This window comes from Pocillopora damicornis, chromosome 12 (genome assembly GCF_964200805.1).
Source record: "Pocillopora damicornis chromosome 12, jaPocDami1.2, whole genome shotgun sequence".
Taxonomy (NCBI): Eukaryota; Metazoa; Cnidaria; class Anthozoa; order Scleractinia; family Pocilloporidae; genus Pocillopora; species Pocillopora damicornis.
Genome location: NC_142681.1, coordinates 8,774,660 through 8,802,522, shown reverse-complemented (window position 1 = coordinate 8,802,522; position 27,863 = coordinate 8,774,660). Strand labels below are relative to the sequence as shown.

At 37.4% G+C, this 27,863-nt stretch overlaps 1 protein-coding gene across 1 annotated transcript; it reads left to right on the top strand.

Moving 5' to 3' along the window:
* LOC113676136 (huntingtin-interacting protein 1-like) lies at positions 1-27,219 on the top strand. The gene is made up of 44 exons (XM_027192751.2): positions 1-205; positions 1,525-1,588; positions 2,059-2,201; positions 2,715-2,771; positions 3,468-3,551; positions 4,122-4,198; positions 4,848-4,909; positions 5,967-6,052; positions 6,189-6,243; positions 6,944-7,001; positions 7,433-7,508; positions 8,153-8,323; positions 8,886-8,944; positions 9,443-9,515; positions 10,530-10,571; positions 10,685-10,735; positions 10,832-10,883; positions 11,037-11,125; positions 12,502-12,549; positions 12,794-12,841; positions 13,493-13,549; positions 14,350-14,397; positions 14,928-15,044; positions 15,598-15,714; positions 16,073-16,189; positions 16,273-16,389; positions 16,937-16,997; positions 17,520-17,609; positions 17,922-18,008; positions 18,257-18,364; positions 18,840-18,914; positions 19,385-19,455; positions 19,670-19,747; positions 20,149-20,178; positions 20,612-20,670; positions 20,838-20,868; positions 21,466-21,528; positions 21,867-21,967; positions 22,636-22,726; positions 23,176-23,248; positions 23,822-23,887; positions 24,946-25,010; positions 26,203-26,320; positions 26,404-27,219. The coding sequence occupies exons 1-43, from the start codon at positions 131-133 to the stop codon at positions 26,314-26,316; spliced, it is 3,306 nt and encodes a 1,101-aa protein (XP_027048552.2). The 5' UTR covers positions 1-130; the 3' UTR covers positions 26,317-26,320; positions 26,404-27,219.
* The last annotated feature ends 644 nt before the right edge of the window (positions 27,220-27,863 follow it).

The window sequence follows — 27,863 nt, the reverse complement described above, 5'->3', positions numbered from 1 at the left end:
AAGAAATTGGCGGCCTGATTGAGTTCTCCGAACGAGATATCGCGATGCATACAATTTGAAAGTACTTATTGCGTGAGAACGTGCTTTTACGTGAATTGATCTTTTATTTGACATGTTAGTTGGGTAAATCATGACCACCCCAGCACTTGGACTGAGTAAAAGACCAAGTTTAACTCAAGATCGAGAGAAACTCCAGAAAGACCAGGTAAAATCTCAACTCGAAAGAAAAATATATTGGTTTTTTATCGAAAGTAATTCCATTTGGGAGGCACGATAGTATAGTGAAATACTGATTTATAACTGAAAAAATCTCTTATGTTTCTTTAACCGTTTTACCAACCAAATTGTACTCGAAAAGTTTCGTTCTTAGCGATGTGAGGAAGTCATTCGTAAAATTAGCCTCGTACAAAAACAATGCAGAATGAATGATTTCCTATTGAAAATTTATTTAAGTAAAATGACGGGCTTTAGATTGTAACGAGATATACATTCAGTGTAATTCAAGTGTTGCACGTGGCTCTTTTATTTTTTTGAAAGCTAAATGTTCACAGCAGACTGAACAGTTAACAGAATTGACGCTCGCCATTGAGTTGAGACTTAAGTGGGAACGGTGACGTTTGTAAAAAGCTGTCAAGTTCCTATCGCATTTGTAAACATTTGTACAGTCATCGCCTTTTAATTGAGGGCATAAAGAAACATGTCGAACTCATTAAACATGAAAAACTGAAATAATCTGACGCTATTTATAACACGCAAAGAACCTTCACTACAAACATTTTCGAAGGAATTAGTCAGAGTTATCATAGTATGGAAATCTTTACCGAAAAAACCTACGCTCTTAGTTTGCAGATATTGCCCTTGACTCAGTTAAACAGGCATCGATTTATTTGCAGATTTGGAGCTTTTCAATGAAGCTACATGTAGCTGGTGTCTTGCCAAAAACTCTGAGGGTCTTTTCACAGCTTTTACTTAATTTAACTGATGAGATGAGGTCAAATAGGAATTAGTATTTATTGTGACTCAAGTCACCTGATTAGGGGATAAATTTGTTAAATGAAAAGTGTTCCTGGATACCATGGTGATTGAGAGTGCAGGCTTAAGAGATAAATTTTTAGTCTAGAGTTTTGTGGCTTTTTAGAACTCTGGAACAAAAATTTATTTTCAAGATTAACACTCTTAATCCCCACATTATCTATGAAAGCTTCTAATCCAATAATTAATTATTGTATTTTTTATGTTACCATGTTCTCACCAATAGCGTTGGTCCATTTTTCTTTATATAAATCACTATTAATCCATAATCCCTCTGTTTCCTCTGATGTAGGACTAACACTTGAAACATCTGCCCTAAGAACTCTCTGGGGTGGCCAAATGATACTATCAACTCAGTTGCAATAAAACCAAAGTGTTCTATAAGTTTAGGTAGAAAGGCTTACTGGTTGCAATTCTTATCACTTAGGGGTTATTAGTTTCCCAATCCTTAAGTTCTACAATAAATTTTTGTCACTTGTTTTGCCTATGTAGCAAGAAGCTATAGGAAAAGCTGTCAACAATGTTGAATCTGCAGTCAAAGAGAAACACATCAGAAATATCCTTTTAATGAACAATAATGAGGTTTGGATCAAAGGGGATTAACTGGATCAATAAATGCTTAATAAATACCTCTACTAACTGAGTTCAAGGTAGGTACTTTTAGTTATGAACCAACTTTTTTTCTGCTCAGATCTATGGCCTAAGTGCATTAGCTACAGTACTGTACATCTAGTCTGTAAATTATCATGATGTGAGATATAAATGAAAAAATGGATTCAAGACAAACAGAGTTTAAAGATAAAATGGTTTTCATGTTCCTTCATTTTGAAAACTATGGACACCTGCAATAACTCACATACCACTCACCTAAACATGAAACCCCATCCGCTAGTTTAATTTCTATCAATAGATAGGTTTTCCACTTTACTACCTACTGGATATTGATTGATCCATTGTTTAGCATTATCCACCTTATAAATACCTTGGACTGGGAAAGTGTTAAAAAAATTTCTTAACCTCGTTTAAGTGCAATTATTGGAACATGGCACGAGAAAGGAGCCTCTATTTTTTGGAACTCATTGGGAAGGATGCCCCTCCCATCCCAAGTTATAATGTGTTGGAAGGCAATGCTGGTGATACACAAACTGCTAAGAGAAGGACACCCAAATGTAGGTATTGTACAGCCTTGTGTATGTGTTACAAGATGCCAATCATAAAATAGATTGTGTGTTTATTACTAAAACTGTCATGTTACAGAAAGTGCTGGTGTTCATTGTGGTTTTATAGATAAATGAGCGTTAAATTGTTTGTCTCAGATTGTAGAATCAGGCCATCAAATGTATAGATAGTGACATTTTGACTTTGTTGCCTGAAGAAGACTAGCAGTATCGCCATCAAAACACAGTGAACAGTACACGATTGCTTAGCCTGACACAAGATCGTGAGAAAAATGATTAAACATTCATTTATCTTTAACTGCGGTATTTTACAAGCCTAATTTAACATTGTTTGATAATTATACACTTGAGAGAGTGGTTAGTCAACAATCATGCATGTTTATGTGTTGATTTAAATGCTCAAAGAGAAATTCTGTATCTCCACCTTCCCTTATATTTATTTCCTTGCTTGAAAGATTTAAAGATAATTATAATTTTAATTATGCATTCATTTTTTGCAAACAGGCTTTGAAGGAATCCCTTAAATACAAGCAGATGCTGAAGGACATGAGAGATTTTTGGGTACTTTTGTTAACAATTTTCATGACACCTTATCTAGATTTAATTTTGCTATCATGAAAATCTTGTAAAAACTTAGTCACAACCACAAAATGATCAAAGTTTTTTGGTTACAACTTGAGTCTTTTTTATAACTGTGGCTCATCTATAATGATCAGATTCAGTTCACCCTAAACTCTTTGAAGCATAATTTGGGATCTATGAAATGTTTCAGGGCTAGCAGTCAGAGTTAACCAACTGAGTCTCAAATTTTAATGGATCTACTGTGATTTGAAAATTTTTAACGTAGAATTATTTTAAGAATATTTAAAAATTATTCTTTTTGACTTCAACTGTCTCAACAACAATGCTTAAATTACACATGAGGTATAAAAGGTGCTAAAAAGATAACAATGGGACAAAAAATAAATGTTTACCTTTTCACTCTCAGGAGTGACCAAGACAGAATTTCTCCTTACAATATCAACACAATATCAAGCGGACAAGTGATGAGAATTAAGAAAAATATCAGTTAGGGGATTATTAGTTGATCCAATACCAACTCTCCAAACTAACATGGTTATAAGAATTGAAGGGCTGAGAGTAAGGAGAATTACTAAATAAATAAGATCTTGGGGGTAGGGTTATTTAAAGATAAATGGGTGTGACTTGATACTCTTCAAAATTAATAGAAAATGCCTTCATGAATTTCTTACACAGAAACATTCAACAAAGGGTGGATATGGCTGGTTAATTCACAGTTACCTTACAATCTTGATAGCGAAACTGGAGTTCCATCAGAAGGTTGAATCTTATATTTTTAAATATTGTATTAGTGTCACATGGAGTTAAAAAACAGGTTGTTCAGTTGTCTGTGATAAGGAGATGTGTTTTTTAAGTCCTGTTTGTACATTAGAAGTGTGAAAGTGTGGTTGTACATCTTTTAGTTTGGCTGAGGGGTTAAAGTGCTGGACTTGTAATTCTCTGGATTTGTTCTCAGTTGTCATGAGTTCAACTACTCCTTGGCTGCACTTTGTATGTAGCAAACTGATCTGCCTCTTGCCATTTTGGATTTTTTAACACTGTGTTTATTTACAATGTTAGTTTCCAATTTGATTGTATTGGTACTGTGAAGCCCCATTGGGGTAGTGTAAATTTAATTTTTTGAATTTATATGCATTGTGCATAGTTGCATACTTTTCAGTCACCCCCAGTGTCTGAAAGAGCATGAAATTTTGAGTGATGCTTAGCCAAATCTTGAGAGCAAATCAAACTTTCAAATGTTTTTGGTAGTTTGATTGTAGGGTTGCCTTGTAACACAGTGGCACTTGACAGTTCATTATAAATTATTATCATGTGATTGCATTTTTGTAGAATGAAGCTGTCCCTGGTACACTTCGAAATAGTGATGGTGGACCACTTGTCTACACTGGGACAGATGTAAATGCCTAGTAAGTGCATAGTTATAGTGGATTTTTCATGAAAGATTTTGTTGAACAATTTTCAATCATGAAATAGGCATTTGTGGAGTGGCTGGTACCCCTGACTCCTGGTTAAGTGGCTTAGGTTTGAGTCCTGTAAGGGTTCTTTGTGTTGTGTTCCTAGGTAAGATACCTTCAGGTTTTGTATGGGTCCTGGAAAATCTGGAAAGTCCTGGAAATCTACTTTACTCAAACAAGCAATGAAGTTTTTAGAGTTTACATTATGAGAAATGTATGTAGACCTTAAGGAGAACTGACTTTGAAGTCTTGGGAATGAAAGGGCATAAGGTAAAATTTGGAGTCCTGGAAAAAACAATCTTGAGTCCTGGAAAAGTCCTTTGAAATTTTTTCTGAAAAAGGGTACAAACCTTGTACTCTACCTTGATCAAAAGCGTAACTCATTCTACTCAGCAGTATGAAGGGATACTTGTAAACTGTTTGGAAAATTAATGTTGGGCAAATTGCAAATATGCAAATTTGAATGAGCTCTGTTGTTCTGCTGGCCACAAAGATGCAGAACATATTTTATCTGTACTATCCAAATCAGAAATGATCATCTATTTTGTAGAGTAACTGAAATTTGGATAAATCTTTTCTGTTTACTTTAATTTACTTTTAGTTTTGAGTTGTCAATAGACATTTTTGATTATATGGACACATTAGTGGATCTTGAGAAAAAAAGTAAGTCATCTTATTTTCAATGGCATTGTCATACTTGTAAATGAATTCTTCATTTTCTAGAGGTCTTCTTGCAATATAACACATTTTGTAATTCATCATTATTTACTAACAGCAGGGATGTAGATAAAGTTTTTAACAGGCAGGAATCTTGCAATGATAGGCGGGTATTTGGGCCAAAGGCCCACTCTAGCATGCCTTTGGCATGCTATATCTAGATTTGAAGGTGTAAACAAATGAAATAAATAAATAACAATCTTCTGACAACATTTAAAAACATTTTGGAGAAAGAAGTAGTGCTTCACAGCCGGAAAAATTGCGTTCACAGCCGGGTAATTTCCCGGCTTCCGGTTTTTATCTATATCCCTGAATAGGTAAAGTAGGTAAACTGACTTATTCAGTGAGTTGTAATTCTATTTAGTATTATTTAGTGCTCACCTGATTAAGTGGTTTGAGTAACAAAAGAAGCAAACACAAACAGAAAAAAAGTTTCCCTGATTGTAAGCTGTAATATAAGGAGTTTCTCAAGCTGACATTTCAAGCATTAGCTCTTCATGCTTTGCTCTGATGAAGGGTAAATGATTGAAACATCAGCTTTAGAAACTTTCCAAGGTGGCCAATTTACATTTAATTAACCCTTTAACTCCTAGGAGTGATTAACATGTAACTTCTCCCTATAATATCCATTCCTTATCCAGCAAAGAGATAAGGAGAAATGTCAAACTTATCAGGTACTGGTTGTTGTCTTGATCTAACACCACATTTTCATAACTAAGTTACAGGGAAATGTGTAGCAGCTAGAGGGGAGAATTAACAATCAGATCTTGGGAGTTAAAGAGTTAAGTCAGTCAAGAGAGAACCAAATTATCTTGTGATCCCCCTATTGATTCAGTAACACAATTTCTTCAGAAATTTACCCTCTTTATTATAATTCTGTGTAAGACAGAGTGTGACCAACATTACACAAGATGCTTCTTTAAGAAAGCATAGCCCTCTTGTTATTTATGGCCATCTGATTTGTTGTCTTTCCTTTATTGATGTTGTTGTCTCTAATTTTTAGTCTTCAGCACTCTTGATCCATTCCGTGCTAATTCTCAACTTCAGGCTGTGCAGTGTAGGATTTGTCCATTCCCTGTTGTCATTCAGGTAAATAATGTAAATACAGACTGGAAATGGCTGGAACCCAAGAGTAAGAGTTGATGGTGTAGTCTAATTTTTCGTTCAGTGATTGACTTTGCTTAAGAGATTATTTGATGGTATTGTCTCATTTTTCAATTGTCAGGAGTGTGGTGGCCTTTATGACATTGTGGTGGATTTAATGTATAAACTACATGCAAGTAAGTTGCGTCAATTTATCTCTGATCTGTTGTTCTTTTCCCAGTTTAGTACTGCTGTAGATTTGATTAATTATCTGCAACATATTTATGTTATAAGGGTTTATTTTTACTCATGTTTGGCCAGAAGATTACACTACCTTGTGTGCAATGAAATTCTTGGCTTAGGATATTCACTATACTCTGTACTCAGGTTATTCACTGATATTGTTGTGAGACTTAACCCTTTGGCTCCTAAGAGTGACTAGCATCTAATTTCTCCTTACAATATCACCCCCAAATCACACATTAATGTATTGACAATAAAGGAAATGGTCACTAACTAAAGAAGCTCTGGATTATGAAACAAATTCTCCTCATCAGCACCTTAGGGAATATATAGGGAACAGTATGGAGAATATGCAAACTGATGTTAGGGTGGAAAGGGTTAATACCTATCAGTGATGGGTAAATAGGTAAATGGGGTGAAGTGTACAGGGAGTAAACTTTCATCACCTAGAGTTTCAAACTAATCAAGCTTTAAGGTGTGAAGCTGGTTTGAAGTTCCAAGTGTGATTATCCTTGAATTATAAAACAAACTCTCACCATGAAAAAGTTGTTTCAATAACTGAGTGCAAGAAACTCGCAGTTACTAAGAACATGATGTGCTGGTATTTAGTGTGTGATAATTTGTTTTTCTTATTTTGATAATTGTTACTTTTAGGCTTACCAGCAGACACTCTGACTGGCCACAGAGAGAGGTTTTACTCTCACTTTGCTGAGTAGGTGTTCTATGTCATGTTCTATTCTATATGTACTACACGTATAATTTCTTTTCTACTATTGTCCAACCCTTTAACTCCCAGAAGTGATTAACATGTAACTTCTCCTTATGATATCCATACATTATCCCACTAATAGGTAATGAGAATACTCAAACTTATCAGGTAGAAGTTGTTACCTTGACTCAACACCAAATTCTTATAACTAATTTATCGGGGTATATTTAGCAGCTAGAGGGGAGAATTGAAAATCAGTTCTGGGAGGTAAAGGGTTAAAATAATTTTTTTTTCATTTTCCAACCAGTTTCTTACTTATAACTTTTTTAACCATATTTAATAGTTCCTGGGAAAGTTACTGATGTGCATATTAATTTGCCAGTTTTATTAGGTTAATTGCAATGTTTGTACAATTATTTTTGTTTAACTTGTAGATTGAAGAAATTCTTCTTTGATGCTGGAAACATGGCTTATGTAAAAGCTTTGGTTCCTATTCCAGTGCTACCTCAGGTTTGATAAGTATTTTCTTTTATGTTGTTTGTCCTGTAGGAAGCAACTGTCACTTTGAATAATCAGTAGAAATTTCCAAGCCTATGTTCTTTGTCAGAGTTAAGGCTTGGTATGTAAGCGGACTCATTAGGATATTATTAAATGACAGCAAAATTTAAGATCATAACTTTTCAAACATTACTGACATTAATCCTCTCATTCCACTCACCCCACCCCCCTCCTGCAAGCTAAATTTTGATTCTCTCCCCTGTCTCTTGTATTTCTCATGAGGTGAACTCTGAGAATATTTTTGATTTTTCTTACAATTTACTTTATTGTATTTACTCTTTAATCCTTTAACCCTTTCACTCTCAAGATCTCTTCAGTAATTCTCTGTTATTACTGTCTGCCATACAATTTTCATGATGTTAGTTCAGAGAATTTGGTATTCTATCAACTAATAGTCCCCTAGGTTATATTTTTCTCTATTCTTGTCACTTGTCTGGATTGATATTTTACAGAGAAATTCTGTCTTGATTGCTTATGGGGTTAAAGGCCTAATAGGGTTGAAACATGCTGATGTTTTAAGGATGCAATCCTTTTTGGTCACCTCTTGGAGTAAAAGGGTTCACAGAATTTGCTCTGAACTTTGTTTCATACCACAGAATCCTCCCTCTTTCACATTATCTGATCCCAAGCCAACTTTGGCAAGATCCACTAGTGAGGAAGTGCCAAGGCGTAAGTCAACTCCAGCTGAAGATTTCAAGCGCCAGAGCCTTATGGAGCCACTTAATATACCTGTTACAATGGAGCCATTGCTTCAGACAACTCCTCAGGTAAACAAGTATTTAGTCTGCATTCATTCTTATAGGAAGATTTTAACCATTTAGCTCCTAAGATCTGATTGTTTATTCTCCCCTCTAGCTGCTACATTTCCTTGTAAAGTAGTTATGCAAATTTGGCTTAGATAACAACTTCTCCCTGATAAGTTTAAGTATTCTCAGTACCTGTTTGCTGGATACCAGTAATGTATGGATATTATGGGGAGAAGTTGAACGTTGATCATGCAAGTGCTTCATAGACTCAGTAAAGGAGCACACTCGCTGTTCCAGATCTTTTGACTTTATATCTGTGCCTATTTTGTGTAAAAATAAGCACTTATTCATTGAGCAAGGAATGGAGCTTTATAGCCAATCTAGTTGAATTTCACCTCTTAATATAGTAAAATATCTATTTTCATTCACTGTCATATACTCATGTCTTCTTTGTTTCATGACATACCAGTTGATAATGTAATACTGTTGTAATTCTTTTGCTGAAAATAGTGTGCTCATGCAATTGCTGATCAAGAAATCTTTTCATTGACCATATTATGAAGAGCATAATTTTTTCTTGTAGACTCCAGAGGCTAATATGTTAGGAATTGACTCTTCAAATGGCCCTGCACCTGACAACAGGTTTGTTTCTACTTTTAAAATCTCATTCAACCATATGTTTTACAAGTTGAAGGTCTGTACTGAGTCAAAAATTTGCAAGAAATTTTGGAAATTTACTACCATGATCTCTCTTCAAAAAGAACTCTGAAATTGTTTCTTTAAATTAATTTCTGAATCATTTATTTATAATCAAGTTTGGGTTTTATTCTTCCTTTAGTTTATGTCATTATCTTACCCTGAAATGAAAAGAGTGATAAAAATCAACCTGTTTTGAAAACTTATGAAGCAAAGAAAAACTTTGAACAAATCACATTCATTTTGGTTACTTTATGTTAACAGTACAACTTGGGTCTATTTGATAAATCTGTATGCCTTATGATTTTATTTATAACCCCAGTCTTCAAAATTAAAAATAATGGTTTAGGAAAAGAGAGGAAGAATTGGACAGTTTCAACAATGCTAACAAATTGATGTTATTTTGGTGTAAGACAATGATTTGTAATGCCTTTTACTTTCTAGGGACCTGATAATCAATCAGTTGCGACAAGAGATTGCACAACTAAAGCTGGTATTAGAGCGTCAACAGAAAGATGTAAGTATTTCTGAAGTACTCCGTGACCAGGCACTTCAGGTTTCTTCATAATAATGGTTGAAAATGAAACTTTTGATGTGTGCTTTTGTCTCTTTGGCTGGTTGAAGGTGAATAGTACTTGCTAATCATTTCTGAACTTGCCAATTAGCTTAAGTATGCAAAAAGCACTATTCACTTCAGTCTGTGGTTATTGTTGCTCTGAATGGGATCAGCTTAGGCAAAGCAGAAAGTGTTGGATGCAAAAGAAAGTTCATTACACTTGGTTCAGAATAATGGTGCGGGATTGAATTCTCCTAGCGCCAAAGGTACTCATCTGGGATAAGGCAAGATCTCTCTTACTATCTAAGAAGCAGATTATCTGACTCATTGTGATCCTTGTGGTGATCAGTTTGGATCTTGCAATCCCATCATTGTTCGTACTTCATGGATTTGCTAATCAATCAGGCTTGGGATTGCACCAGACTGAGTTTGGTTTTAATCTTAATTTCTGACATCCCAGCAAAAAACCTGAGCAATTGTATCATTTCTCCACATTCATGCAGCTGTTTTGAGAAAGGTTGTTGGAAAAAAGTGCAAAAGTGCACACGACAACCTCCTACGGTACTTATTGCAGGTAGCTTTCAGGTTGTGTTTCCTTGACCTCAGGATTTTTAGGGAAATCTGTGAAATGCCACAAACTGTAAGGGCAAATCATTGTGAGTTTGATGAATTTACTCATTTATTTGACTATTTAAATTCATTGATTACCATACATGGAGATTACCTTTTGAGATAGTGCATGCACTTTAAATTTTTTGCTTTTTTTTCAACAATCTTTCTCAAAACAGCTGTACAGTGCTTGCACTAAAGTGCAGTTTAGACTACTATGGTATGATGAACCATCCCTGGTCTTGCACCACATGGTCTGCATTTTGGGGAGGAGTTTAGCTTGATGCTCACCCTGCTCTGTTTTCCTGTCATTTCTGATTATCATTATCATGATAATTAATCTTTTTGTACTTTACTTGTCTCTAGGCAAAAGCACTTGAAGATTCTCTACGCTCCCAGATTGCAAGGGTAAAGGACAAAAAAAATAAAATGATTTTATGTTGCATTTGAAAAAAAATTAATTTCAAATGATTGATTTGATTGACAGCAAAAAATATTGATTTTTAATTTTTGCGTTGTAGCTGACTGAAGAACTAAATGAGTACAAGACAATTGCAGAGAAAGCTTGTGAGGTACTTAAAATAGGTGGTTTATTTTCATTCTTTTGTTGTAAGTGTTGGCATTTTTCTGGCGGTTGGGATAGTCTTGAGACATCATTTCCTTCATAGGAGAATGTTTCGTTAAAGAAAGACCTAGAAAGCAAAGAGGATGACAAGAAAGGTGAGGTGGTTACTGACTCTGAGGGAGCAATGCATTGTTGTGGAGAAATTAAGTTTGCATTTTCTGATGCTTTTACAGAGAAATAATTTCAATTTTTTACTTGAATATTAATGGATAATTCCAAATTGCAAACTGTTTTTCAATCCATTGCAGATCAGAAAGGTCCAGCAGAAGAGAAATATACCAAACTCAAAGGAATTTACAGTAAACTGAGAGAGGAACACATCCAGCTCTTGCGAACTGTATGTTGATGGAGATTAAAAAAAAAAGAAGGCTGAGTCCCCCAAAAGAACCAAACACCTACAAAATTTGATTTACTGGTGTACCACTTCCATGTAACTACAGAGAACTTGTCAATGAGTCAGGCCATACACTATGTTTGGACATATGAAGCACTCTTCATACTGCAATGATCAGCATTGTGGAAAGTATTGCTTGTAAACTAGACAGCAAAATTTCAAGTTCTTGGGTTTGATTGATTGTTGGGGGCTCAGTGTTTTTCTTAATGCCATACACATAACAAAAGGAATATCATTCCATCTCTAACAACCCAGCTAAAAAGAGTACCATAATTTTTAATATAGTTGCATAGAAAGTATCTCTACACCACTTATCCTGGTGGTATGTAGGGTGGTTGTCACAGATGGACCTACCCTGTAGTAAGGATAGTAAGTTTCTAAAGAAACTGTAGTGCTGCGTCAGTGGGGGAGTGTAACAGGGTAATTTAGTTTTAACAACTGAGTTGATAATGTAAATTAGCCACCTTGAAGAGTTACAAAGCTGATGTTGCAAGTGTAAGCCCTTCGTCAATCACTCTGATGAAGGGCTAACGCTTGAAATGTCAGCTTTGTAACTCTTTAAGGTGGCCAATTTACGTCATCAACTCAGTTGATAAAACTAAATTACCCTGCCATGCTGTAGTTCATGGCTAAGCTCATTAATGAGTCCTCCATCACTCAACTGTGGGGCATCAGGCTGAGGAATCTGGGTGTCTTGGGAATCATTTTCATGAGGGGATCTTGAATTTTTTCTTTCATCTCATGTTCAGGACGAAGCAAATGACCTCTTTCTTTATTCAGTGAAAAAAACTTTTTTCAGTTTTGAAAATGGAACATTTTCTCAAGTAATGACGAGGAACTTGTGCAACAAACATAAAGTGTAACCTTCTAACCCCTAAGAGTGTTTGGCTTCTAATTTCTCCTTACATTATCACCCTTGAATCAAATATAAAAGGTCATGAGAATAAAGGAAATGATCACCAATTCCAGAAGCTCCTGATTAACAGCCAAATTCTCCTTGTCAGTACCATAGGAAATGTAAAGAGAGGCTGGGGAGAATACGAGTACCAATAAGAGAGTGTGAAGAGTTATTAAACAAAAGTTATCTTAACAGTGATGCAGTCACTTTAGAGAGAACCCTAAATGGGTGTACATTTTTCCAAATCCAAGAACTGTATTTTACTTGTGCAAAATGTATCATCCAATTTAATGGGCTTTAATGTTGTCTTAAATTCACCCACAATTCACAATTCATTTTCTAAAAACACGTACCCACTGTCTTAACGTTGGTCATAATAGTTGATTGTGTTAAGACTGTCATTACTTTGTCTTTCCACCAGAATGCTGAAGTGAAGCAAAAATTGAATGCTTCAGAAAAGGACAAAGAGGTATTAAAGAAAATTATGTGATAGGCTGAATTATGCATGTGGGTTTGATTGGTTCTTACCGATGATCTATGGGAAGACATGCGCATAGATGACGTCATCACATTGATGTATCAAAATTTCCAGTAACGACCTATATTGCATACATGATGAATTAATCACAATGTTCAAGCTTTTCCCTCCAAGGTATTTCACTGTTACTTGGTGGTTTATTTGTTGATTTACTTTTTACCCGTCTTGTTGTCAGGAATTAAGTCAAGTAAACGAAAAACTTCAACTGGAAGTAGATGATAAGGTACAATTATCCTTTGAACATAAACAGTGATAATTAAAATTCATGAGCGAGTCGTAATACTGCGCTTCTGAAAGATCGCTTCCCATTATGTTAGCCTAGTGATTAAATTGTAAGGCGAGATGAAGGAGTGATAATTTGAGGCGTGGCCTGATTGATTTGTGTGCGGGGACGAAGCACTTATGTCTTATAGTTCCTGATCATCAAAGAACGTGATTAACCCTTGGATCCTGAAGAATGACGAGCATCTAATTTCTCCTCACAATATCACCCCTGAATCAATCATTGAGGTCACAAGAGTCAGTAAAGGAAATGATTATTAGCTAAAGAAACTCTTAATTGTTGGACAAAATTCAAATTCTCTTTGTGAAGACCTTAGGAATTGCATGTAGAACGGTATAGAGAATATGCATACTGATGTTAGAGTATAAAGGGTTAAGTGTCAGGCGGTTTCCACTGTGATATGACAAATTTCTGGTCGGGAGAAGAGGAAGGAAATGGAGGGGGTTGGGGGCGGGGGTTGAACTCCTGGACTTCTTCGCGATGTAGGTGAGGTGACACATGAGTAAAGTTGCCGATATTCGCTAGAAATGCACTAAGCCGTTCCCTGTGTTTGCTGTCGTTATCTCACGAAGGTGTACGTTCTTTGTACAGTCCACAGAACTTTTACAAGTGTTTCAGAAAGCGGAAATGGCTGAGGAGGATGGGAAGGTAACTGAAACATACTGAATTGACAGTTTTAGAAAAACTTAGCAAGTCTGCACGTAGCTGGTGACCTGTATGACTTTCTAGAGTGCGACCAAAGATACCTGCCTACTTTTAAGGCGTTGGCAAGATTATCCAGTTAGCGTTGGGAGGGAGCATCATCACTGGCGCCTTACTTACATTTTTGTTTGCGGGATTGGATAGGCTAGGTTGTTTTTTTACTAAATAAATTGACACGTTTTTGTGACAAAGAGAGGGGTTTACATGCATCATGCGACTCCATTCCACAAATCAATGTTAGCGACAAGAAATAATAGCTTACTTAATCAACTACTAAATATACCGAAACAGGAAAACTTTCTTATGAGCACGTGCAAACTTTTCACGACAAGAACACAACACAACAGACTTTCTTTTATGGAAGAGGAAGAATTAGTAGAGGTAATAACAATATTTCGAGTGCAATTTGGTATTAATAAGCAAAAGTAAATTTTTCAAAGACGACAAAATTGCACGAGCCCTTAGGGCAAGTGCAATTTGCAGTCTTTGAAAATTTTACAAGTGCTTATTACACCAAATTACAAGAGAAATTATGTTATTACTTGTTAATAATGTACATGAAAAAACATCACAGGAAGTCAAGACAGACGAAATTTTGAGAGCTTGCGCGCGCAATTTGTAATTTGCACTAGTGTTACAACTTTGCACTCGTGTTACGTGAGAATGCACTCGTTTTCAGCCAATCAGAAGCGCGTAATTTTTTCTTATGCTATATTATTAAAGTAACACTTTGCATCTGTTTTCAGAGAGCGGGTGATGAGATGGCAAGACTGACGAAAGAGCACGATGAAAAGGTACAATAATAGAACTAGGATGCTGTGTCGTGCTGTCCTTCTCTTGATTTTACAAATCACTTCACACAGTGAGTTGTTAAAAATACTTGCGTTTAGACTAATCAAATGCAAAGTGAGAACCGATCGAGAATAGCTTACTCTCGTTTTCTCGATCATAAGACAAACTAGGTTTTCCTCTGGGTTTTCATTGACTTTGCGGTGTTTCCTTTGTTCTGATTCCTTTGACTTGTCGCTAAAACTGAAAAAACCCAGAAAAACCCCTTAACTCCCAAGATCCATTTAATTATTCTCCCGACTGATTGCCATACGTTTCCATATAAATAAGATAACAGAATTCATTTTAAATCAACGAAACACCCACTAGTTGACAAGCTTCTTTGTTCCTATAACCTGTTTGTAAGATAATGTATTGGAATTGCGATGAGAAGTTACAACTTGATCACTTCTGGGAGTTAAGGGGTTAAGAGCAGAACTGCGGATGATTGTGACAATATATTTAAGCTCAATTAGCTTATTTTCTCTCTTTGAAGATGGCCACACTAATGGCCGAGCTCCAGGCGTTAAGAAAAGAAAAAGGAGAAACAGAAGAAGCGAAGAAAATTGCTGATGAACAAATAGAGGCCATGAAAAAAGATCACGAGGAAAAGGTATTTTACCATTTAATTAATCATCTTTCTCTTTTGCTAAGCGAAAGGTGAGAGATGGTATCGCGGACTCCCGCAATTGCTGTCACCTGATAGAGCAATTTTAAATGGGTTTCTAGAATGAATCCGGGATTGCATCGGTTTTGCTTCACTTCGTTCCGTCATGGGACCAGAAAACTCGTGCCACTTTCTCGACCAATCAGGTGCAAAGCTAAAACCAAACACAACTTGGTCGCCTGCGTTTTCCCGCGCTTTAGGCACTTTGTTTTTTTTCCCTTTGAGTTCTGTAGTCCTGAATGCTCAAATGGCTTGAGTAGCGGAGCATTTTGCTCGTGTGTCGCCCATACCCTCTCATCAATCCAGATGCCAGAATTTAACCTCTCTCGACATATTCACTCACGTTTCCTCGCTTGAAGATGTTTACATATATTAATTATGAGTTCATTGGCTCCTTGTGATATATGACGCTGTTATGACTGGCTGTTGTAATTGCCTAGGTTTTGGTTTCACGAGAATCAGTTGTAATGAACCCTATCCTGCCTTTTTCGTCCCCTAGATTGGAACACTTAGCAGCGATTTATCAAGTTTTCGGAAGAGCTGGACAGATGAAGAGCTGGCAAAGAAAACTGCTGAGGAAACGATTCAAAGAGAAAGACAGGAGCATAAAGACAAGGTCGGTATATCCAAACCCCTTATGCTTTGTGATTCATTGAGAAACTTAAGCGACAGATCAAAAAAAAATCGTAACCAAGCAATCAAGTTATCTTTGTTACATTCGCCCACGCGAAGGGCTAACGCTCGGAACGTCAGCTTTAGTAACTCTCTACTACGGTGGCCAATTTACATTGATCATCAACTCAGTTGATACAACCAAATCGTCTTTGTCACCCAATTTCCCCTGTTATGTGTATGCCGCCCCGCGCAAACATTTTCTTGCGCATGGCTGTTAGCGTAAGGCATGAAATGAGGCAGTCGCACCATTTTAATACTGCAAAGAACTGTGTTTCTTTTTTATGTCTTTCCTTTTGAAGATTTCGACTCTTGCGGAAGAGATAGAGGCATTGAAGAAAGAAAAAGGTGAAACAGATGAGGCCAGAAGAACCGCCGAAGAACAAATAGAAGCAATGAAAAAAGATCACGAGGAAAAGGTTATTTCCTCTTCAGTGTTTACCTTTGGTTTGTCACAAAGTTATGTTTTCCAAACACTGAATATTGGTTCGTGATTTTGTAGGTTACAACGCTTAGCCGAGAGCTTTCAGATGTTCAAAAGAGTAGGACTGTTGAGGAGGAGGCGAAACGAACAGCCGAGGAAACTATAGAGAAAGAAAGAAAGGGACATGAAGAAATGGTCAGTTTGATTCCCACAATTTAGTGTCGAACGTAATCTTGTGTTAGTTTTGTTTTAGAGTAATTTTCGTTTGAGTGTCGAAAGAAATTTAGGATTGCATTGGTTTTACTTAAATTTTGATTTGTGGTTGGTCTAGAAAACTCACGTCAAAAACTCTCTCAACCAATCAGATGCAAAACCATTCGCGACTTGGTTGCCCGCGTTTTCCCGCGCTTTAGGCAGAGTGGTTGTTTTTAGGTGGAGTAGTTCCCATTGGCTCCTACGGTATTTTCCTTCTTTCTGATTGGCTGTTGTAATTACTTTGGTTTTAGTTTTACGACACTCAATCGAAAGGTGATTGATTCAACCTAACAGATGCAACGCTAAAAGCAATCATACCCCTTGACCATTTGTGTTTTCCCATGCTATAAGTATATGTTAGTTCATAGTTTGAGTCTTCGCTGGCTCCAATTGATGTTTCCCTCTGTTTTGATCGACCGTTACACTTGGCACTGTTGTGACAGAGTTAGACTTACGTGACATTAGCTGATGACTTTTCTTTCCACAGGTAAATGAGCTTGAAAGAAAAAGACTCGAAGATATCTCTAAAGAAAAGTACGACTTAGTAGGTGAGAAAAACCAGGACTGTCTTAATTGGAAAAGGAATCTTGTAATGTAAGGGCGTGCATGTTATAATGAGTCTCAGACCATTCGGAACACTATCAAATATTTCTTTACCGAGCTAACTGTAAATTCCATCTCAGCTCTCTTGAGTCCTCTAAGCTCTCTATGTTGTCTGTCTCCTCTTTAAAACCAATTTTCTCCTTCTAGACAAAACGGAATTCTTTTTTCACCTAATTTTAGAAGTTCTCGCTTTACCTTTCTCATGTAACCTGCATTGGCGAATTTAGACCCGAAGAAAACAGAGGGCTGGAAGGGAGCAGGAGTGAGGGAGGGGGGGTAGGTAGCCTTTTGCAGTTTTATCAGTTTCAGGCAGGAGTCGTGTCTGTTCACTGTTCTTCAACTGAGACCCTTTTGAGTAAGTTAGTCAGAGTACATTAATATTAACTGTAAATAAGGATAACTAAATATGAATCCCAGATCCTTTGATCTCAGACCTGTTTCATAATAGTCTTCTTGAATTTTATTAGGTACGGCGATAGAGTCAGCAGAAAGAACAATCCAAGATGCTTTAGATCAGTTTCAAAATCCGAAGCACAGTTCTACGACTTGTACTGCAGGTACGAGCACCTTCTGGTGAAATTAGTTTGGAGGGCAGTTTCAAATGAGACTTCAAGTCAGTGTCCTTGTTTTGATATTTCCATCGCCATCATCGTCGGTTCATTGATTTGCCATTGCTTAGTTATATTTATGTTTGTATATATTTACTTTAACTTAGATATTTATATATTTAACTATTTATGTTTTGAATGGTTTGTTTGTTGGTTGATTGATGGATTGACTCACTGATATTGTGACTAATGTAAAACCAGCGGTTTCCTGACTTATATTTCACTAATGATATCCGCCGTTGTTTTCTTTGTTCTTTTCAGATTACTTGCTAAGTAGAATCGAGAGCCTTCCAGGAGTTGTTGACGAGCTTAATTCGAAGTTTGCATCTTATAAAAAAGATCACAAAGGTTAGAGACCATGGATGAACCAAACCAAAAATCAGGAACAAAATACGCTCGTTAAATTTCTTCTCAGAATGTTTAAATCATTCGGATCAGTGTCTAACCCTCCCCTGACCCAACAGTCAACTGATAACAAGGGTTAATGTTGGGTTAGGGGAGGGGTAGGTAGATACTAACATTGATCCAATCATTCCAAGAGAGAAAGGAACGATGATTGTTTGATCTTTTCTTTAAGAGTTTCTCTCCTTTTGCAGATGCCATTCCCTGTATATGCTGTCTTGGTTCGTTCTCACATCAGCTCAGTGATTGTATCTTAAATGCCAAGGCTACCTCCCACATGGCACCTACTCAAGAAGCTGAAGGTGGGAACTTAAGGAGACTCCGCCATTTTTGGCATCGGTGGGACTATTAAAATCAATAGTCGTGCTCATAAAACTGGGGTGATAGCCCATCAATCGGCCGGTGATTAACTGCATAACTCGGTAATTTAGTATTATGAAGAGAGTTGATAACGTAAATTGGCCACCGTAAAGAGTTTCAAAGCTGACGTTTAGAGGAAAGGGCTGACGCTCGAAACATCAGCTTTTAAACACTTTACGGTGGCCAATTTACGTTATCAACTCAGTTGATAATACTAACTTACCCTGTTATACTCTCCCACCGACGCAACACAACAGTTTCTTTAGAAACTTACCCCCTTTATTCGATTGACTGCATAGTTAGTCGTAACACGAGGACTGCCCTCTAACTAAATACATGAAGCCAAGAACAGTTATCTCAAAGAGAAGTCACCCAGGCTAGCCGTAAATTATAGTTAATTGCTGTTGTTTCTTTTAGATCTTCGGTCACTCGGCGAATCTGCTGGTAAAGCTTCTCTCGAACTGTTGCAACTCTACAAACAAAGTGATCCGGGTGAGCGTCTTAGTTATAGTCCATGCTACCCTTTCATGGCCTTTGTTTTGTTATCAAGAAGTTGCCTCCTTTTTGATCTTAGGCTTGCCTAGTTTGGTCTCCTACAGCTCAATACATGTGTCGCAAATTATTCAGGACAGTTTGGTTTTTCCTTTCTACGCCTTCTAATTGATCAAAAAAACTCACGCCGCACCCTAAACCAATTAGATCAAAAAGGAAAAAGCGTTTACGACCCTGTCACTCGCCTTTTTTTACGTTCAAGGCAGTTTGCCGTGTTACTTACACTGAGTTGGTTTGTCATTAGCTACTTTTGTTACTCTCCTATTTTTCTGATCGTCCATTTTGACAACTTTGTTTTGAAATTCAATCAAAAAGCGACTTGAGCCGCAGTATTCTGGCCAGCTACGAGTTGGAACGTGCGAGAAGAGAAGATGCAGGCAGTTTTTTGATGAATTTTATCGTCATTGCAGATCCAAATGTTCTTGCCGACAAGCTGAATGCCGTAAAAAAATACATCTCAGATATTACCAAAGTTGCTGAGGTAAGTTCACTAGAGGATAATGGAATGCGGTCATCAATTGTGTGTGTGTTTTTTTTTAAGTCAACTTAATTTTTTTAGGAGCCAGACATCAAAACATTGAACCCAAAACCCTTTTCATGCCGAATTGCTGTCCTGAGGTAACTTTTTACAGGAAACCAACGGTTCAATTTAAATCTGTTATCCAACTGACAGGCTCAACCGATTGTGTCAACAGGCTCTCGCGCCCAAAGAAAAAGACGGTGTTGATAGTATAGGTGGAGAAGTAGACGATGAAATCAATGCTACTGCAGAAGTAAGATAACCTCGTTTTGTTTGTTTCTGACTTTGTTTTTAATTTCTTTATCTTCGTCTCCTCCCCCCCCTCCCTAAGGGCTTAGGAAAGGGGGGGGGGCTACCCCTAGGATGCCGGAGACTTCCCATCTTGATCAAGTTAATTATAGAGTTGTTCTGTTTGTTTTTCACTTTGTTTTTATCAACATTATCCCACCGGTTATGTGAGCATTTTCTTCAATCAGGGCCCTTGATAAGAAGCGTTTCAAAATTAAGATTTAACTGTGGTCGATCTTACTGATTAATTCCGTTGGTACCTGGCATGGTAAAGTTTTAAAGTAGTAGTCGCGAATAACAGTTAGTGAATGGAATACTTGTATTAAAGGAATCAAATGTTTGACCTCGTTATTGTGTTTTGTTTAGCTTGTCGCAGATTCAGCGGCCAGGATTCAGGTGACAATTCGCGTTCTTTCTCAGTCATGTTTATCGTACTGATGATTAACTTCTTTACACTTTGGTTAAAAATAATAATGCACACCACACCACGCACTACACGCGCACGTGCACATACGCATACGCACTCGCTCAGGCACATACACATAGACATGCTTACGCACTGGCACACGCACGCATGTGCACGCACGCGCACATTCCTGTTGGTCGTTCGCTTGGATATATAATCAAAAGTATTTGATTCGAACTTGCTACTGGATCCTTGGATCTCTTGAGGTTCTCGACTCCTTGTTTTCACTCATGTCCAGTTTAAAACAACTCTTTCTTTGAGAGACTTTACAGAATACAGTGTAACTTCACTTCAAACTTTTATGTTTGCTCATACATTTTTTTAAAACTTGTCTGGGCTGACTCATCATTTTTACGATCTCAGGAAATGATCAATCAAACAAGGGAGAAATACAGTGGTGTACAACTTGAAGTGAACGGAAGGTGAGAAAGCTACTTACTTAGACATTGTTTTCTTCGTTTTGGCTTTTTTTTACATTTTTCCCCTTGTCGGCGGAATGTGTCAGGTTTTTAAAATGGAAGAAGGCGATAAGACCTTGAAATCCGTAGCGTTGGTCATTCTGATTTACCCTGTCTTTGCTTATACACAGAATTTTAGATTCCTGCACGGCACTGATGGAGGTAAGTTTGCCTTGAGGGAGAGAGAGAGAGAGAGAGAGAGAGAGAGAGAGAGAGAGCGAGAGTTACAATTCACAATTGGCTTAGATTCCTATTGCATTCGAATTCGAAACGCAGAGTGAGAATCGGGAGAGGGAAGCTCCGGTAAGACAAGTCCACCCTCAATTTGTCTGAGGGGAGGTGGGTGGGGGGAGGGGAAGGAAGGTAGAATAAACTGGCCATTGCAATCTCTTAGTGCGAGAAACCGTGAGATAGGAAACGTCGAAAAAGCCTATCTGTTTGCTTAAAGTCGAACTCAGACCCGCAATGTAGATGTAACGACTTTTTTTCGTTCTTGTTTGCTTTGAGAAATCAAATCCCTAAGGAGCTTTCTTACAAAAACAAAATAAATATAATATATATATGAAATTAGAGTAGAAGAACTGTTCAAAATTGTGCATCTCCTTTACCTCATAGGAAAGTAGTGAACCCCTTCTTTCAGACGAAAGAATGTCATTGAAATTGTCTATCTCTATATAAACTGTTTTTTAATTGAGGCATTGATAGTAATATACTTTTGCTCGTAACTAATGAGCCAAATTTGTGTGCGCTTCTTTTAAGGCAATCAAGAAATTGATAATGAAGTCTAAAGTATTGCAAAAGGAGATTGTCGACGAGGGCAAGGTATTTAATAAAATAAAATTTAAATAATTTGTTCAGTTTCAAGTAGTGTTTTTTGAGATATTTCAAGTCAAGTCATATTAGTTACGGTTTGACAACATTAAATCTACCACTATACGATGAATATTTAACGCACTATAATAATAAAACAGTTGTGAATATAAAAAAATACATTTCGATACGCCGACACAAGCTTCGAATGAATTCCCTTTTGTAGAATACGTAGTATATCTGATTTAGCCTTTAAGCATATCTTTGATTCAAAGACCGCTTGCCTTAGGGAAGTTTTCGTGTATACTTTAAATACTTAAATAGCCTGATCAAAGACACTTGCTTTTCAGGGTCAAGCAACAGCTAAAGAGTTTTACAAGCGTCACCACCGCTGGACGGAGGGGCTTATCTCCGCCGCGAAAGCTGTTGGTTGGGGAGCCAAAGTGCTTGTGTAAGTGCTTAACCCTTTACACCCTAACATCAGTATGCATACTCTGCATACTGTTCTGCATACATTTTCAAAGAGGCTGACTAAGAGAATATGTGTAACAGTCAAGAGTTGATCATCCACAATATTCTCATAACTTTCGTGTTTGTTTCAGGGGTGATATAGTAAGGAGAAATTAGATGCTAGTGACTCTTAGGGGCTAAAGGGTTGAATTCCAAGCTAAAGGGAGTGGGCTGTATTACCGAATATAGTTAGTTTTTACGGGTGTATTGGTTTGGAACAAGTCTACTAGCTTCTTTGAAATGTTTTGGAAAGACCGCTGGCCTGGATTGTATCGATTGGTGCGCAAGTCTTGTTAACTTACGATGTTCGACCAGATGTTATGCTGAGATCCGAGTTGGTGATTTTATGCTCTAAATTCAAACATTCACATGTTCATGGTGTCGCCTTGTTATTTGTGATAACCTTAACAGTCTTGTAAATTACTTTTTGAGGAAGCCAACTCATGAGAAATGATGATATATCATGGTGAAATGCAACAAGGTTTTCCATTTTAAAATTAATTTCCTAACTCTTTTTTATGTATAGTATAATTCCAGGGTTTTCAATAGCAAAACCATCGTAGTACATGAGCAACTGTAGCGTGGCTTACCCTTTTTTTGTTTCCACAGTGACTCCGCTGACAAAGTTGTTCAGGGGGGAGGCAAGTTTGAGGAAATAGTTGTAGCATCCAATGAAATTACAGCAAGTACAGTGCAGCTGGTAAGCGATGGATATTGTTTTCTTTTTTGGTATTATTTATATTATTTCTTTTTGGACACTTCATACCTCAGAGGGAAACATTCAGCATAAAGTCTGCTTCATATTACTATGTAAAAAGTAGCGAACGGTATATGCTCCTTACAATATCAGGTCAATATCAAGCAGACAAGTGACGAGAGTAAAAAAAAATATCAATAAGGGGATTATGAGTTGATCCAACAACAGATTTTCCAAAATAATATCATAAGAACTGTATGGCAGACAGTAAGGAAAATTACTAATGAGATCGTGGGAGTTAAAGGTTTAAGCATCGTCACAAAGTGATCACAAGTTCCCCAAGCAACTTTCAAGACTGCAGATGACCATCCATGCTTTAAAACGCCCCCCTCCCCTGCCTTTGTTTCAGGAATAAACAATTAATGATAAATAATTTTTCATTTGATGTTCAGGTGGCTGCATCGAGAGTAAAGGCTCGACAAGCCAGTACAGGTTTAGCTGCTCTGCAAGGGGCCTCCAAAAATGGTATGTTGATTATGTTAACGCACACTGGAACAAGGATTGCCTCCGGCACCTTTATCGAGAGGGTGTCACCTTTCGCATGGATAGGCCAATCTGGCATCATACTTCCATGAATACCATAGGAACATTTTATAAAAATTATGTTACTTTTGTGTTAGGAAATAAAGCTGTCTTCATGTTGGCAAAAATTAAAGTTCCTACGACACGAAACTTTTTTGCGTATTTATTTAGCTTATCGTAAAAACCAATTCCGATGGAAGAAAAATTTCAAAAATATTAAAACTCGTTTTTTTTGGACCCTAAAGTGCACTTATTTTGTCTTAAAGGCGTCCCGCAGACTGGTAACGAGTTAGCGGGTGATGACGTAGAAAACTGTGAAAAGTCTCATTTGACTCTGACAAATCTTTCACGTGTCTTGTAATTTTGTAGTAGTCAGCCTTGAAATACTCTTGAAATAATTGTTGTGTCATAGAACTTTTTAATCGACTTCTCTTGCGTCAGTTGTTATGTCTTTTTAGTCTTTTTTGTATTATTACTCAGAGGCTTTGTCTAAAACTGTTGTTTTATATGTTTCAGTGGTTGAGTCAGCGGCTGGTGTGGTGGCATCTGCTAAAACAGGAGCTGAAATGATAGAAGACAGTAGTAAGCATATAGAAATCTTGTAACAGATTACATTTCCTTTAAACGTAGATTTTAATCCCAGATTTTTCTGGTTTTTCCTCTCTGCGTTCTGCTGCACCCAGCCTGTGAGTGTGCCTGCGAGTAGGCTTTCATTGACGCGTGCGCATGGCCTGCGCCTCACCCTCCAAGCCAATCAGATCGTGACTTGTTACTCTTGTTTTGCCGCACGTCAGACGGTAGCTTGGTTCTATTTGAGTTCTCCTAAGCTCCTCGTTATATTTTCATTTTTTTTTCCTGATTGCTTCTTTTAATTCCATTGGTTTTGGTTTTGCGACGCTCCACAAAGTAGACTTTACGCATACCGCTAGTGGTCATCCGTGAATTAGAGTCTAGATATTAACGATACAAATTGGCGACGAGCACTACTGTGTTAGGAACACCCAGTCATCAAGCCATGAATTGTTTTGAAGCTGATTTTTTTGCGATTATTTACCCTGTAACAGCCATGAGTGACCAAGACAGAAATTCTCCTCACAACATTAATACAATATCAAGCAGACGAGTGATGAGAATAAAGGAAAATATCATTAAGGGGATCATTAGTCAATCTAATACCAAATTCTCCTAACGAATAGGATAAGAATTGTATAACAGACAGTAAAGAGAATTACTAATGTGATCCAGGAGTTGAATTTAGAGCTAATAGACAAAAATCAATCAGTTGGTAGGGGGAAAGATTCTAACCCAGAGCGTAGGGGTTAACCCTTTACACCCTAACATCAGTATGCATATTCTCCATACTGCTCTCTATAATTTCCTGAAGCGCTGACAAGGAGAATTTATTTAAAAATCAAGAGCTTTATAAGTTCGTGATCATTTCCTTGATTCGCGTGACCTTAATGTTGAATTTAGGGGTGTTATTGTAAGGAGAAATAAGAGGCTGGTCACTCTTGGGGGTTATATGGTTAAAAGTGTAGTATGATATTTCTAAACCATTCCTACTCCCCTACTTGTCAGTAACACACAACCAGTAAAAAAGTTTTATATGTTAATTCCATTTTCTTGATTTATTTGCGTAGAAGCCGTACCAGATTACACCAAGCTAAGTCTCACCCAGGCTAAGAGATTTGAAATGGAGTCACAGGTATCTACATCCGTCAAGAGAATGTAGTAATATGATAATATAATAATATAATCTCTTGCATCCATCTGTTTTGAGTTAATCATTACTGTTATATGCAAATCCCGTGTTTTTCAAGAGCTACGGAACGGCCCGTTTATGTTTAAAAGCCTAGGCTGTATCTCTCTAGTACGCCATGAGCAATCTGTTTTAATCTCTCTCATCTCAGCCATCTTTATTTATGATTTTTGCCTGTTCCTAGTTCGGTCAGTAGAACGAAGTGTGAAATTAAACAACACGATAGCCGCGGAAGAATGAAAAAACGAGGGAGGCTCGGGTCGAGTTGCGTAATGTAGGAGACTCGAACCAAGCCTCTCTCTGTCGCAACCATTGCGCCGTTTACCATTCTGTTTTACTAACTAAATCCTAGAACAAGATATCACGTTTTGTTCATTCCTTCCTTGTTGGTGTCTGTTTTGCTGCCAATTTATTATCTTAAGGATACACATCTGATGGGACAATTCTCAAGTAACTTGTCAGAATAACCCAGCATTAACTTCGCTATGTGATTGGTCCATACAACTAGCTCCACCCTTTCAGCCAATCACGTTTAAAATACAAACTAATCACGACTCACTACATAATTGGCATTTGCCTGTATTTTCTTTGAGCTCTTATTTGCACTTCGTGATATTTTCCTTTTGTTCTGATTCGCTGTCGTGACCAGTTTGGTTTTGAGTTAGCAATCCTTATTCCAAAACTCTCCCCAAAGTGTTGCACGTGTGGCAAACTCCATTTACCCACCTTACGAAAAATTGGAACGAGCTGACCACCTTTCAAACTGTAGACAACATTGGGAAAAGAGGCCTTGAATCTCTTTACCAGTTCGGTTTTAACATTCCACAGTAACATCAGCTCGAACAAAGGCGGTAGTAGTGAATGCATTACCCCCTTCCCTCGCCCCCCTGCGCTCATTTGAAGCTAAAAGACGCCACAGAAACTGTTAACAGAGGCAGGTACTATTTAACCTTCCAGGGCGGATTTTCGTTCTTTTATCCTTGTTTTAAGTCAGATGATGACTTCCGCTCAGGTTTTCGCAACGTCAGTCACCATTACCGACAACAGTCTTTCTCATGAATACACTCACCCCGACGATCAGACTACACTATCACTAGAGCTTTGTGTCAGTTACTTCATAAGTTTGCTTCTCTTCTAGGTTCGGGTTCTAGAGCTTGAAAGCCAGCTGACTAAAGAACGTCAAAAACTAGGAGAACTGAGGAAAGCACATTATCAACTGGCTGCTGTCGAGGAGGGCCTGGACCCCGAGTAATAAGGTAAGAACGTCCAATTCTGTATGTTCCTCATATAACACGCGCAGTGTGTATAATCTCACTAACATCTAATTTTTTTACTCCAGGACGAAGCAAGGTTGTCTGCAAGAGGGATCCAGTCATCTCGAATCATAGGCACCATGCGAAAGAAGAGAAAAAGTGGAATAAAAACAAGCAATTTAAAATGAAATAAGCTTGGCACTTGAATTGGGAATGAACCTTTGTCTACTTGCACTACATCCTTCGCTGGCAAATGGTGTACGGCGTAACCTTTGATTGGTCACGCAATCTTTGGAAAGATTGCGTAACAAATGCTAACTGGATTGACTCTTGCTGACGTTGGTGTTTTAGGAGGTTTTATTTATACAGTGGGGGGTATATCTAAAGTGAATGTAGCTTCGCGTAAGATGCTGATGACAAGATATTTTTTAAACTCAGTCATATTGTGATTATAAGTGTAAGTTTTAAAAGAAGCATATCTACCTCAGATCATGCTAATATACTAAGTCAATAGCACAATGAATCGCAAGTATCGAATAAAAAGGCATTTTTCCTGTATTTCTAGTATCGCTAGCGAAATTCTGTCAGTAGCTCGACTTTATTTTCACCTCTGTACTTCGGTCATATATAGTTCTTTCTCAAATGCATTTAACTTAGATAAATTTTTCACACTTAGAAGTCCCAGCCAGAGATCATGATCTCTTGGTCTCTGCTAATACGTTACCATCATGCGTCAGAAAATTCTGTTAAACCCCTACTTTTTAGACACTTTTTAGCAAATTTGCGTTCGTTCTGGTGATCAAGATTAAGAAAATAACAGTTTAAACTGAAAACGCAAGGAAATAATATACAAAATGTTCACAATATAACAATTAAAGTGTTGACTGTCTATGCATAAAAAAGGAGTCGTTAATTCAGCTGTTGTAAATCTGGGGTGAAAGCGTTGAGAATTGACGGGAATGAGGATTAGAAGGCCAACAGTAACTTGGGGGCCATCTCTAAAATTTTGCCCATCTCGAGCCGTTCCCTTCCAAAGTAGTCTCACCTCGTGGTTGCTATTTTTAATTTGAGCCTTTTTTTAACTTGAACCTTGCTTTTTTTTTTTTTCAACTTGAACCTTGGTATTTTTTTTTTTAATATTTGTGGCCGACACAAAAAAAATTGATCCTGTTTACCTAGGCGCTTTTGGTCACTTTACTCATGCAATGATTATCTTTGTAACATTACACAGCGCAAAACTAGTTGCCATTACTGCCCGATCATACTGCAGTTTGTCGCCGCGATCAACATTGGAGTTTACGACTCTGCTCAAAGCTGCATGTAGTTTTCCAGCAATTTCTAATTATGTGAAGTTCAACGACGCCCGAGAACAGTTCGTATCTATACGCTCCGCCCACAGCTCCTACAGAAGAAACTATGTTCTTGAAAAAACTGAAGGATGAGGAGAGCTTTTAAAACTTTTTTGTGGCGATTATCGGATGTCCTGGAATGTTCAGCGAACACCTCACGCCATCGAGAGGAATCAAACCTTGGCTCGAATTACTTA